Source organism: Marmota monax, unplaced genomic scaffold (genome assembly GCF_021218885.2).
Source record: "Marmota monax isolate L192 unplaced genomic scaffold, Marmota_monax_Labrador192_F-V1.1 WCK01_AAM20220418_F8-fsc00043, whole genome shotgun sequence".
Taxonomy (NCBI): Eukaryota; Metazoa; Chordata; class Mammalia; order Rodentia; family Sciuridae; genus Marmota; species Marmota monax.
This window is the reverse complement of record NW_026691982.1, coordinates 12505604-12520478: the sequence shown is the minus strand read 5'-3', so window position 1 is coordinate 12520478 and position 14875 is coordinate 12505604. Positions and strand designations below refer to the sequence as shown.

Genomic DNA, 14875 nt, shown 5'->3' with positions numbered 1-14875 from the left:
TCTTTGTAAGCTCCAGCTGCAGGGGGTTCTCCAGGTGACTTTTATGTCCACCTGTAGGCAGCTAACTATTAGGTGCTGTCCACACACCCTGTAACAACCTCTCATGGCCTGTTTGAGGACAGTACATGTGCATCTCAACTGCACCTTCCTATTAATATTGATGTCATTTCAAAATATTGTATTAATGTTTCAAGACACTATGACATTGTTAAGCAAATATTTTCCTGCTTGATAAATGAGGAGACAGACCCGGGGAGAGCCACTGAACTTTTCTGAACTTGGGTAATGATTTAGCAGTAGATTGGGCTTCCTGACTGGCAGCTGAATCCTTAGGCCATTGCACTGTTGTCATAGGTATGATGGTGCGACAGGGCTGGGGAAGGAGTGTAGAGATCCATGTACCCTCTCCTTGTACCAACAACTTCCACAGACTGATTCCAATACATGCACTGGAGGCATAAGCAGTATAACCTGCACCATTCACTGCAAATTGTAGTTAAGTTGGAGCTGTTTAAAAGAAAATCCATGGACCTGTGCCTTATCCTAAACACATATGAAAATACCTAGGGATAGGCGAGAGAAGATGAGATCAGTTGTTTGTGCACATTTGTAAGACAGTATCATGTGATTGGAATCAGCTTTTCTGCCAAACCCTGGGTTTTTTCCCTAGAGCTTTAGGAACACCTTTAGCATGCCTTATTTTCTGGCTGACTGAAATTGAGTTTTTCCTTTTAAAAATAAACAGTATTCCAACAAGTGACATTGAGTGACATGTGCTCCATTATGTCATTATGACTTTGACTTCTAAGAGTGGTGTTTTTATTTCTAGACTTGAAGTCCCAGATTATATCCCTATTGTAGTTGACTTTCAAAAAATGCTCTTATTTTTCACCTTTCATCTTCATTTAAACTTAATTCTGTGTTAGTGCTCTGGGCATTACCAGACAATGATTGTCATTTATAGATAACCCCCAGTGACAGCCAGCCTGAGAGTAGTTGGGTCACTAGGAAACGGCAAATGATATTTTCTGTAAGCTCTGAAAGTTCGTAATGTTTTCACAAAGTTGAAAAAAATAAGTGATTTGATAGCACAAATGCCAAAGAAAGCTGTCCTGATCTAATGTGGAATAATTTTCATCTTTCTTGGCCCTTTCAATGCTGAAGTGTCTTTTGCTTTCCTTTCACATTTTCTACAATACGGATTTTATGATGTTTCATTAGAGAACAACCCCAAATTTAATATCTGATGCCTTGATGGACATGGCTCAGGAATTTCATCACCAGGACATACAATAGGATGAACTCACCATTCCATCACTGCTCTGAAAAATGATGTCCATTTGAGAAAGTGCCTCGATTTTCCCAGCATGAGCTTTAATATGAACCCCCCTCGGGGCATCCACGCTCAGACTCCGTGTGGGGGATTCTAACCTGAAGTGAGAAAAAGAAGCCAAGAAAAGGTATTACTTAAAAAGCCACCCTTGAGCCAGGTGTAGTGCTGTGCACCTGTAGCCCCAGCCACTTGGAAGGCAGAGCTAAGAGCATAACTTAAACCCAGGGGAAAGGAAAAAAATAGCCACCCTAATAATCCCTCAAGCAATGGCTTAGCATAGAAAGTACAATTAACAAGGGATATAGGATCTTTAAGTCGTTCCTAAATACTGACATGCTGTGCATTATTCATTCATAAATCAAAAAATAATGTGTAGTAAAGAAATAAATGTGCTATCAACAAGAGCCTATGTAATTAGTGTCCTAGACAGTCCTAATCCTGTGCAGTGTTCAGCTGGTATGATTAAACTTGGAGGCATTCCACACCAGGAGAAAAATGCCATTGTGAAGGACTTCGTAAAACTATTAGAGTATTTATTTATTTTTTATTTTTTATTTTATTTATTTATTTTTTTATATTTATTTTTTATTTTTCGGCGGACACAACATCTTTGTTTGTATATGGTGTTGAGGATCGAACCTGGCGAGCGCGCTACCGCTTGAGCCACATCCTCAGCCCCATAGAGTATTTATTTAAAACACAAAATTATTTGGAAAACAAAAAACTGATTCAAGATCAACACATGCATTTGGCACATGTTTGGCCTAGGTTTTCTTTCTCCTTCCTTTTTTCTCTTTCCTCCCTCTCTCCTCCCTCCCTCCCTTCCTTTCTTTAGTTTAGAAAGATTGCAGGGCAGGTGAAAAGATTTCTTTTGGAAAAATACTGAAGTGATTAAAGTGAATAGAATAGAGTTGGCCTCAGCTGGCTTTGTTTTAGCAAACTTTATGACAATCTGATCCAGGAATACACAATTCAGAAAAATTTTTATTTGCCTGTACCTGGAGAAAAATAAATTTCCACCAGATGGCACAATGTGATCACTTGGAATATTTTTTTCAGCTGTTTAGCCCAAAAGTTTGAAAAGCTCATTTCACACTAATGTGTCAAGATCAGCAAGAGGGGGCTGGGGTTGTGGATCAGTGGTAAAGCACTTGCCTAGCACATGTGGGGCCCTAGGCTCGATCCTGAGCACCACATAAAAAATGAATAAACAAATAAAGGTATTGTGTCCATCTACAACTAAAAAATATTTTTAAAAAATCAGCGAGAGGGACAATAGATAGAGAGATATGCAATTCAAAATTCTTTGCAATGTAAGGCAGGACTGGATGGGAATAGGGTTAGGAAGGAGAGAGAAAGAGGTATGGTATAGGAGAAATGTCTTAAGAATGAATTTGCTTTTAAATTGATATTAATTGGATGGATTTTTTTTTTTTGATGCTGGGGTCCAACTCAGGGCCTTACACATGCTAGGTAAACACTGTACCACTGAGCTACTCTTTGTAGAGTTTTTTAAAAATATATTTTAAAAAATTTTTACTTATAGATTCACATGATATCTTTATTTTGTTTATTTATATTTATGTGGTGCTGAGAATTGAACCCAGTGCCTCACAGGTGCTAGGCAAGTGCTCTGCCACTGAGCCAACAACCCCAGCCCCTTGGTAGAATTTTAAATCAGATGGATACTACCTTTAGTTGGAAAATTATTTACCCATCACTATGATAGAAGATAGAGTTTCATTTTTGTACATATATCAGAGCATATAAAAATTTTACTTGCCTCACATTTTGAAATCTTATCTTGAATATGAGAATACTCTTAAAAGACATTTATGGAACTTATTGGTCAAATTAGGTTAGGCTCCACTTATGGGGAAACGCTTTGGTGTATCTAAATGTATTTTCTCTGGTCCAGCTTGCTAGTTTGACCTCTGCTAATTGCCTACACTTTTCCTGTCTGGGTGGAAGGGAAGGAAGGAAGAACACATAGGCAACTCTGAGAGGCCTAGTTCATTTAAGGCTATCCATGGGTGCCCTAGGAGGTCCGAAGTTGACTGTTTCCAAGACCAGTTACTAATCAACAACAATGAGTTCAAAATGACCATATACTACTGCATGGGTGGAAAGATGTGATACCTTTCTCACCATCAAAAAGGTCCCAGCCAACACTCCTCCCACAATAGACAGGTTCACAAGAGAGAAGCATAACAGATTTGTTTAATCCAAGTTTTACATGGCATGGGTGCATTCAAGAGGGGTGTCCCAAGACCCAGGGAGACCTGTCCATTGTGCTTAAGTTTGATGAAGAATGGACATCATGTAGAAACGTGGCTGAGTGACAGGGTGTGACACAGTGTGTCACAGAGTGTACTTACATAGCTAAGATGGCAATGGCCTCAGCAGGTGATATAAGCTTTTCTCCCCCATGTTTTTTATTAGTGCATTATAGCTGTACAGAATGGTGGGATTTGTTGTTACATATTCATACACGCACATGATATAATTAATAATAGAATTTGGCTAATATCACTCCCCAGCACTTCCCCCTCCCTCCTTTACTAGGTGATATAACCTTATGGGACCACCACCACATACACAGCCTATTCTTGACAGTAATATCCTAATGACTGTTAAGAACTATATCCATATGCTTATATGTACATTTGTGTGTGTATTTATTTTTTCTGTATCAAATATTTTTGTCACTTCACAGAAGTTTTTTTCTCAGAACATAAGACCTTGACTTTGCTTTCAGAATTTGACTTACTCTCTTCTTGTTTATTCAACCAAAGATGTCTGTGAAAGAGAAGTTGGCTTTGGGAGACCTCACAGTTGATTAGTATCTCTCTCTCTCTCTCTCTCTCTCTCTCTCTCTCACACACACACACACACACACACACACCAATTGGTATGATTTACTTCTAATGTAGATGAGTTTTCAATTGTTCTCATTTTTAAATAAAAATAAATAGAATTCAGTAATTTCCCAAAACTTTGTTGATATTCATTTTTAGTTGAGTTTCTAGAACATGGCTAGTCAATCATATGTGACTTTAATATGTATTGCTCATGTCATGTAGTGCCATTCAATAAAAGGGCAAAAGTTATGGGAAAATATGGATAATATTTCAGTTTTAAACATTTTCAGACTTAGATTAAGCCCAAATTTTGTAAATATGATAAGAGACTAGGAAGCACAAATACAAATATAATAAGAAAAGAGCTTTTATTTGGGGGAGGGGGAGAGAACTTCATGGGTTTATCAATGGCTGAATTCCAAGTGCGTAATTAAAAGGAGCCTAAATCCTGGCATCTGTGCCTTCATTTTGTATCAGTCCCCTTCACCTTAAACCTTGAGTCAGATTCCTGCTCAGTTCTGCATGAAGTCATGATAATCACTTAAGGAGTACCTAAAACCTGGTAGCCCTAAATTTTCCTAATCTGTCTCACCCCCTTTCAAGTGGAAGACATCAAGATAAGAGTAACTACGTTATTTTCAAGATTTTCAGGGTCATTCATCTGCCAGCTTTTATGATGTTCTGTCACAGACCCCCCTGGATTGGCACCTAGATGTCTCCAGTCATTTCTCTTAACCTGCAGTTATCTTGGATTCCAGAAGAGCAGAGCCTGGTAGACCACCATGATGAGAGTACCACTCCCACAAAAGGGAGCAGTTCCCCATAACAGGAACTGAGACTGCCCCAACACAAACACATGATGAGTGTTTGAGGAGGTGGAAATGCCAATCACGCTGATTTGAACATTATACACTGTGTATATATATATTAATTGAATTATCACATTGGACCCCACAACTAAATATCATTAAAAGAAATAATTGCAGTGGAAATACTACAAATATTTCAAAATTCTTGTCATTTCCACTTACTTTATACATCAGTTATTTAATGAATTCATGTTTAGTTTTTGAACCATGTTTAGTTTTCTTCATTATGTCTTTACAAGTGACACCTAATTTAACTGATTATACTGGTGACAGATGCTTTAATTGATTCTAGACTTAGGACTGCTGGGGATGACTTGTTGGACACAACTGTTTCATAGGACCATGACTTAGGAGTTATCTCAGCCCAGGCTTTTCATGCACACTGGGCTGTCCTTGGCATCTCAATCCCTGTATCCCCATTAGAGTCCCAGCCCCTAGTCTCTGGGATTTCCCAAGGGTACCTTGGCTTAGCTTCCCTTCTGCTCTGACCATGAGCTTCTTCTTTATTACTGGGACCTGGGAAATGTTCTTTTTTGTTTCTAGTTGAGTTTAATGTCTGTAAACTCTGATTAAATAAGTGTCAGTATTTACAAGTATTTGCAAAGGAGTAAACTCTGATTAAATAAGTGTCAGTATTTACAAGTATTTGCAAAGGAGCAAACGTGTTTCCATGTTTGATCAATTTATTTATCTGATGAAGACTCTGTAGTAGACATTTTTTTCCAGAAATTTACACATACTAACTTGGTTGACATCACATCCCTATGTGGTTGCAGAGGATTTAAATGCTTCCTTCCCTGGGATGTCACTTCCGAACACCCTGGGAGATTTTATGTTCTTCCTTCTGTACCCTTACTATAATTTGCACTTTTATCAGAGCAACTAATTAAACTCTCAAACTTGTATTCGTGTTTCTTTTCTCAATTGATTGTTAAATCACTAAGATCAAAAACAATGTCTTTGATTCCATACAACTAGGACTTATTATAGATTCTGGTGTATAAATATTTCAATATATTTTTGCTGATTGTTTTTGAAAAGAATAAATTATATTATGTATGAATGAAAGCTAGCTTTAAAATAACATCAGAGTTTTTATTTACCTGTGAATGGTTTCTCCACAGGTCATATAAATCTAGCTTCCATACAAGTTGTTCATTTTTTATTCAAGAAAATAATAACTATCTTCTTTCTATGACTAACATTGAGCAAACAAACTTTAAATTGTAATAAATCCATATATTTCAGAAACCTATTTATAAATGCACTGTGATCTAAACCTTCCAAAAATCATATTAAATATTTTCTTAGGTCAATTAAGATATTTTGAAATCTTTTTCAGCTACTCATGCAGGAATAGTAATGCAACTGGATGCAGAAATTAAAAAGTGAAACAGTTTAAGAGTTTGCAGAAGAAAATATGACCATCATACAATCAATCAAGGAAAACTGATAATAAAGAACAAATCTCAAGGGTCTACTTGGGTGCTGGGGACACTGATTAGGATATACATGGGCTCTAGAACTGGATCTGAATTTGAACTATGGAACAACTACATTTTTAGTTTTGTAACTTAGAACATGGTACTACCTTGATCTCATTTTCTTCCTTTACAAAATGGGGATAATATTATTTACATTTTAAGGCTGGGTTGATGATTAAATGAGATACATTATGTGAAAGCCCTAGGCATAGTTACTGGCAGTCACAGGCATTCAATAAATTAATTAATACCTTCCATTCTTACCAATGCCTCAAATAATTCCTTGCAACATCAAGGAATATATCAAGGAATACTCAAGTAATTCCTGAGTATTTGCTCAGTCTCTTTGGTTATAACACTCAGATTATATAATTTTATGTATCACCTTTTAGAAAGCAATGGGATATTCTTTTGTCTTCTTTCTAAATAAGAGTGTGGTAAAAGCTAGCAGGTTTATGTCCTAATGGGAAAACATAAGAGGAATTAATTTTGAGAGCTACATATTTTAACATTTATTTTTAAAAGTGCTTTAATGTCTCTAAAACTTGTATTATTTTGCTATTTCAAAATAGTGTTAATGGGATTACTTTTAAAGATATTGAATGATTTTCCTGTCTTCAGAAAGTAAAATATTTTATTCCCTAACTAAAATAGTTCTTTAATATCAATCTTATGGTCCTTTATAAAAATTAATGAACGTTGGAGTACTTTAATTATAGCCACACTTTATTTTTATGTTACAAATGTTCTGTAAGGGATATGATAAATTGAAGTTCTATTTGCCTTTAATATTGATTTCAATATTAAATAAAAGGAAAAAAGTTTGAATTTCCTAACTCCTATTAGTGTGAATACCTATTTAGAATAATAACAATACTAAAAATGATGGGGATTAGTATTAATATTTAAAATACCAATTGGATGAAAAAAAAACATCTCAAAAAATTAGTTTGACCAAGGCTACCTGGGTGGTCCATGTAAAGCTGGGATCCCTACTGCACCTTGTTTTCCCTATTATACGTAACGTATTATAATATGTTAATTGTCCTGTGTATACTTCAACTTTTAAATGTGATTTACAGTGATATATTGGACTTAAAGATCATTTATTTTAAAGGCTATTATTTGGTTTTTGATATAAAACATATATTATTGGAATTGGCAGATACCATGTGACATTCAGTAGTCTGGGAGAGGTGAAATACACACTGGAACACAGACTCTGAAGGCGAGGAAAAAAAATCGAAGTAAACTCACATTTTTAAGAATGCCTTTGGCAAATTTCAAAGTCCATGTATGGGCACCATTGTCTTCCACTAAAAGGAAGAGAAAAGATTTTGCCTTGTTTGCAGATGGTGTTGAGATGGATGGTATAGCAAGAGAGGCCCTCCAGCCAGTTGGAACAACTTGTGAAAAAGTATGGGGTGGAGGGCATGGCAGCCACTCAAGTCTGGGAGGGCACATAAGGAGGAGACAGCTGCCAGGCACATCCTAGAGCGCAAAAGGCCATGAGTACCCCCTGCAGGGCTGTTAAATTTTCCTATGGTTGAAGCAGAATCAATGAAGTATTTTAAAATAGTTTGCAATGAGCAAAGTCACTTTGATACCAATGTGAAGGGCAACTGGAGAGGAACAGGCTGGAGGGAGGAGTAGACTGTTGGAATAGTACAGAGCCTGAGTCAAAGCAGGGGGGACAGGGAGAGTGAAGAGGCATGGAACTCAGAGAAAAGAGTAGTGTAAAATCAATAGAACTTTTGTCTTGTTTTGGAGTTCAATTAATAATGACTGGTTAAGTGCAAAAAGTCAATGAAAATAAAGCCAACTAATGCAGTAAGAAATAATCTGGTAACAACTGCTGAAATATTATTGCACCACATACCCAGTTATCTTCTGCAAGAGTTTGTTTAAATTGGAACAAAAATTCTTACCTAAGGTCTTCAAATGGGTCGGCTCTGACAAGGGGTGTCTCCACCGAGTGTTCAAAAAGAGCTCCTTCAGGCCCTGAACAAAAACCAAAGATGTGTCCAGAACCAAAGCAAAATAAGTGGCACCAAAGAAATAAAACTTCCATTTGACACAGGTTGAGCATCCCTAATCTGGAAATCCAAAATATTCCAACATCTGAAACTTTTTGAGCACTGACATTGGTGTCAAAAGTGGAAATGTCTACACCGGACCTTATGTGAGAGGTCACATGCAAATCGTATAATGTTACCTTCAGGTTATGTGTTTAAGGTGTATATGAAACAAACAAACAAAAAAATGTGTCTTCAGACTTGGTTCCCATCCCCTAGATTTCGCATCATGTATTAATTTTTTTTTAAAAAAAAATCTGAAACATTTCTGGGATACTCAACCTGTAGATTTTGTTGTTTGTTGCTGAATTTGTACAGATGTTTCAGTCACAGACAAAAAAAGGCACAACTTCTTCTTTACTTTTCTAGACTACAACAACATCCTATCAACGAAATGTGATTTTCAAAATGATTCAAAATCAGTGGGTTTATTGAGTACGGTACCTGCTATCAAATTGAAAAATAATTCCTGTTAAAAAATGCATTTGCGGGGGGATAGTAGAGGATAGGAAAGGCAGCAGAATACAACAGACACTAGTATGGCAATATGTAAATCAATGGATGTGTAACTGATGTGATTCTGCAATTTGTATACGGGGTAAAAATGGGAGTTCATAACCCACTTGAATCAAAGTGTGAAATATGATATATCAAGAACTATGTAATGTTTTGAACAACCAACAATAAAAAATTAAAAAAAATGCATTTGCATTTATGTTGTAGGCAACGATAAGTTAACTAATTATCTAGATTTTATGTGTAAAAGTTGTGTTGTGCACTTATTTCTAATGCATAGAATAATTAAAAAATTAAATATTCAAAATAGACCTGCTAATTTCTAGCAATTGGTACATTATCATTTTCATTAGTTTAAGAACTAATTGCATGCCAGACATTCTGTCATTTGGGGTGCAGAGATATACAGTTGAAAATGACACACTGTTATGTCCTAACTTGTTTAATACTTTGAGCCTTATTAAGAAGATAATATTTTCCCGACAAGGAAACTGAGGAACAGAGAGGTTAATTTGCTTTCCTAGGATAAGATAGTTAAATGCAGAGTTGTAATTTGAATTTAAAGCCCACATTTTAATCTATAAGCTGTTGGATTTCTCATACACAAATAAACTATAGATGTATGATAGAAAGCAATGTGCCAGGAGCAAAGTGCAACACGGTTATTTTGGTGGTCATTGGCAGGGAAGAATTACTTTACAAGAGTTGGAAAGACTTGATATGAAAAAAAAATTTAGTCTGAATCTTAAAGGACATGGACATTTATGAATGTATGTAGCTCATGGGCAAGGATTGCAAGATAAACTGTAATCTGGGGCAGGAAACTGTCATGGGTGCACATCATGGAAATGTAAAAGATCCAAGATGTAAATGCAACTTCATTGTTCATCTAAAATATTTCTCCTCTTGAATTTTATGGATAGACATGTCTGCATGCACCTGTCATGATTTACCTTGGTGGCAGGAGCCTGGCTCTGGCCCTACCCCTAGTTCAGGCCCTGCCCATCTCAGGCCTCCTCTGGTTTAGGCCCCTCCCTGTTTTAGGGCTGCTGCTGTAGTTCACAAGAAATTTATATCTCCCTCTTGATTCCACAGGGATCTCAGAACTCATCCTCACATGGTACAGACTTTCTTCTATAGGAAACCCTCCAACAATTAAAATGTTTATTTTCTAATCTATCATTGTACTGGTTTTGATATTGGGCATTCAAAAACAAGTGCGTTTGTGAAAGTTTCCTGGACTAGGTTGAGAAATTATCCTGGGCTAAAGGTCTCAGCAGCAGCCCTTGTTAATTTAAGGATTCCTAATACCTTCACTTTTCTGTTTTCTATGATGGGGGCCAAACCCAGGGCGTTACACATGTTAGGCAAGCACTCTATCACTGAGCTACACTCCCAGCCCCAATGCCTTCATGTTTTCTTCACAATAGTACTAACTATATTAGCTTTGCTATTATAATTACTATTTTCTTTGTGATTTTACTTAAATGTGAAGACATGACAAATTATCACATTGAAAGCTCTCATTTTAAGAAATAATAGCTTATGGTACATAAGTAAAAGAGATTTAAATCAGCACAAAATGAAATTTTAAAATTACAACCAGATTTAGTAGCATGATTTACATAAAAACTAGCGTCAGCTGAAATAAAGGAACACATAAATGAAGGTTAATGGTTCATGAAAATTATAATTAATGCAAATTATATTCAGATGAGAAACAGATCCCAATATATTCTAACAAGTCACATCTCTTTAAACTACCACTTAAGCAAACCTAAATGATAATGGGGACCATTATGTAAAGTAAGGCTATACTAAGCATTGGAGTTTCCACAATGAATTGTGCCAATCAAATTTTATAGTACAATGTTTGGTTTGCCTGAGTATAGACAACATTTTGTGTTTGGTGGAGGCAGAAAATAATTTAACTCAGTAATTTGTATGATATTTGTACATCCTCTTTATGTTTTTCTTTCTTCTGCTTCTTCTGATTTGCAAGACATAAAAGAAAAAGTAAAGAACACCACAAACCAATCATTAGGCAGAGATATGCTAAGTATAGTTTTATATGAGAAGTAGATTTTTGTGTGGTTTAAATATCATCGTTGAGACATGAACAGTGCTTTGTTATGAGAGACCTAGGATGAGCTTTACAAATACAGATGGTCCCCAACTTAGGATGGTTCTTTGTATAATTGTTTAAATTTATGCTGGTGTGAAAGCAATATACATTCAGTAAAATCAGTATTTGAATTTTGATCTTCCTAGAATCATGATATGTGGCCCCATGCTCTCTTGAGATGTAGGGCAGTGGCAATAAGCTGCAGCTTCTGGTCAGGCCTGTGATCACACGGTTACTGTGTGTAAAATAGGCTGGATGTTAGATGATGTTGACCAGCTGTAGACTCATTTAATTGTTCTGATCACTTTTCAGGTAAGCTAAATTAATCTGGGAAGCTCGGTAGGTTAGATGCATTGAAAACATTTAATTTGCAATATTTCCAACTTATGATGGGTTTATTGAAATATATTATAAGTCAAGGAGCATATATAATTCAAAAAATAATTTCTTTCCATAACTAAGTAATAGAAATGAAAGGAATATGGACCTTAAACTCTTATGTCATTTTTTATCTGTTTTTATATAAACAAATGGTAAGATGACTGAAAAAAGAAGTGTCAAGACATTTTAATCTCTACAAAAATATACCCTTTGTAAAACCAAACTGGAAACTATAGTGTATTTCAATTGCAGAAGCAATTTTTTTTCCTAGTGTGGGGATTGAACCCAAGGCTTTGTCTACCACTGATCTACACCCTCAGGCAATTTTTATTTGAGGATAGCTTCAATTCTTTTCCCCTTAAAAGCTGAAATTATTCAGTGTCAGTGGCACTATTTTTACAAAGAAATATAACTCAATAATAGGTTTTTTACATACATTGCTGTGGAATTTAAAATTTTCGTTACTTCTGATATAATCATAATTAGTGATATTGTCACATGATGGTAATGTACATATAGGCAGATATACAACCTTTAAATAAGAGCAGCAGTTTCTCTATCACTGAAATTGTAAATGCCCCCATTATATGATCTTAATTATGTCATTACCATTTAGCCTCAAAGTATATATACTCCTCAGAACCTATTTGCATATAATAAAATGAATTTCCCTGCATGACTTCATAAAATGATTCTCAGTAAGTGGTTTTTCATCGGTCAATGTAAATATATTTCCTTTATTTTTGCACTCCAATTTCAATATTCCCAAACAAATTTTGATTAAAAATATAATTGGCAAAACACTTGTTCCTTGTAGAAAATAAAACACATTTATTTGAGATCATATAACCTAAATTTTATGTAGGAAAAGAATTCTACTATAAGATAGATGACATTAATTAACCCATGCATTAAAGTCATCCTCTTAAAAATGTATATTGTTAATTCTGGAAAGTACAACCTAAAATGAAAAAAAAAGTACAAAAGACAAATCCTTGTCTTTATAATGCTAACTTTTTAATTTTTTAAAAGAATATGTCACCAAGATTAGACATGATAGATAGTCTGGTCATTTCTACAGGGAAGTAGTAGTATTTATGTAACATCATTCTTCTCTTCTGGATTCTAGAGCATTTTATGATAAATGACACTCATGTGGAGCTCTGTATGTAGTAAGACTGTGGTAGAAGATGTTTTGAAATGGTGGTGAAAGAAGGTGAAACATTCATGTAATAGTGTCCAACAATCAGGGAGTTCATGGTCAGAACCCAACTGGGGGGAAAATGGCTCCTATTTGCTCCATTCTTCCCAACATGCTGCTATTTCTAGGTTCTTTCAGTTACAGGGAAAAAAACAACAACCCAGAATTTACTATTAATACTTATGTTCAAATAGTAGGTACTATCCACTCAGATTTTTGTATCTAAACTGATAACCATTGAGGTTCATGCCACATATTCACTGAGCATTTTATGGGCTGATACGGGCTTTTCAATTGAAACAAAATAATACCATTGCCTGCCTCAGTGCCAAACTTCCACATAAAAGCTCTACTACCTCCCATTCTACTCACATTATAACCATTTCAACCATCTCTGGCCTTTCATAAAAACGCTCTTGTCAAGATAGCAGTGACTTCCATGATGATATACCCAAGGACAGTTTCTGTCATTTTCTTTTGATTCCACATTCTGGGAGCATGGGCTCTATTGGTACAGAAACACGGCTACCAAGATATCCCTTCCACCACACTGTCTCCCCTTTTCACTCTTTTTTTTTTTCGTGGCTCTCTTCTTTATGGCCTCTAATGTCGGCATTTTTTTAGAGCTCAATTGGTGCAGGAAGCTCCTTTGTATCTCCAGCCTCGACTTTTGCTCTGAGCAATAACTAGATCACATACCCAATAGCTACTAAACTGACACATCCACGTGGCTGTTTCACAAGTATCCTCAACTTACATACCTAAAATATGAAAAGTTAATGCCTTCTGCTGTGCAAATGTATTCTTCTCCTTAGGCTTAGCCATTTTCCAGAGAGTAATGCCATTATCCAACAAAAAATTCTCTCCTGGGTTATCTGCCACCCATTTGATCTACTGACAAGCTCTACATGTCAGATCTTAATTTGGAGTAATTCACTTCCCTCTGTACCACTGCTACCATCTAGGCAGGTCACCATCATGGATTGCTTGTACTGCAATTAATGTCATCCTGTCTTAAGGCTTTAATTCTTGCCTTCAAACAATCTATCCACCCTTGCAATGATTAGACTGATCTTAAAATGTATGATAACTCAAGGGGTATGCCATTCAAAACAGTTCAATGTTTTTTCATTGCATTTGAACAAATCCCACATCTCTATAATGACCAACAAGTCCTTCCATGATCTGATCCCTTTCTATCTCCCCTCACATTAGGCTCATTTCAAACTCAAACTCCATATGATTAAAACATAAAGACCATGAAATAATTATTACATAGATAAACTCTAATAGAGAAGTTATCAAAATGAATATGAATGTCTTAAAACTGTTTTAGATTGGGTTCACAAAATAAAATTGAGCTAAATGCCACTTACAAGAGAAATGCAAGCAATTGAATATGAGGAGAATTCTAGGCTGGAAGTATAACTTAGAGACCATTTCACCAGGAGCCACTGAGTTCTTCTCGTAGATGGAAGTAATCACAGAGGAAGGTGATGCTTGAAGGTGATGCTTGGAGCTGATAGAACCATTTTGCATTCACAGAGGAATGTCAAAGTAGTTCCCAAGAGAAAAACATGGAATCAATAAATTACTCAGCCAGGAGTTACCCTTTCCAGACTTCTTGAGGCAACGTATGGCCTTATAGTTTGAACCAGTTTTAATTGGGTCCTGTGGTAGGAGGTTCATCAGCTGTCCACAGGCTGCATCTCAAAGTTTTTGGTGATCTTGGATATGGGCTTGAAGGATATGGTGATCTTTAAGAACCTTCCAGATGTCTGTCTTTATGTCTCTTTATGGGACCTGGACCTATCCATGCTTATTTTCACTTCTCAGCCGTTGAAATCTTCCTTCTGTAGGTCTGCTTTTGTTAGTCGTAAAGAATTTGTGGGAGACTCCAGCATTTCTACAGGATCACTCTGACTTAATGTAATCCTGCTCATCTGCTCAGAAAATGATAAAGAAGTTGCACTGGGCCTATCACTAGAGCTTATTAGTGGTGGGAATTGTATACGATTACAGGACCTTCT

At 36.0% G+C, this 14875-nt stretch overlaps 1 protein-coding gene across 1 annotated transcript in view; it reads right to left on the bottom strand.

The window, feature by feature from the left end:
• Sgcg (sarcoglycan gamma) overlaps nucleotides 1-14875 on the bottom strand; it is a 77557-nt gene that overhangs the window by 2621 nt on the left and 60061 nt on the right. Inside the window, exons 6-7 of the mRNA XM_046447887.2 lie at nucleotides 8476-8548; nucleotides 1308-1431 (exon numbers count right to left, since the gene is read on the bottom strand). Coding sequence (XP_046303843.1) covers nucleotides 1308-1431; nucleotides 8476-8548 — 197 coding nt within the window. The remainder of the gene's footprint in view (nucleotides 1-1307; nucleotides 1432-8475; nucleotides 8549-14875) is intronic.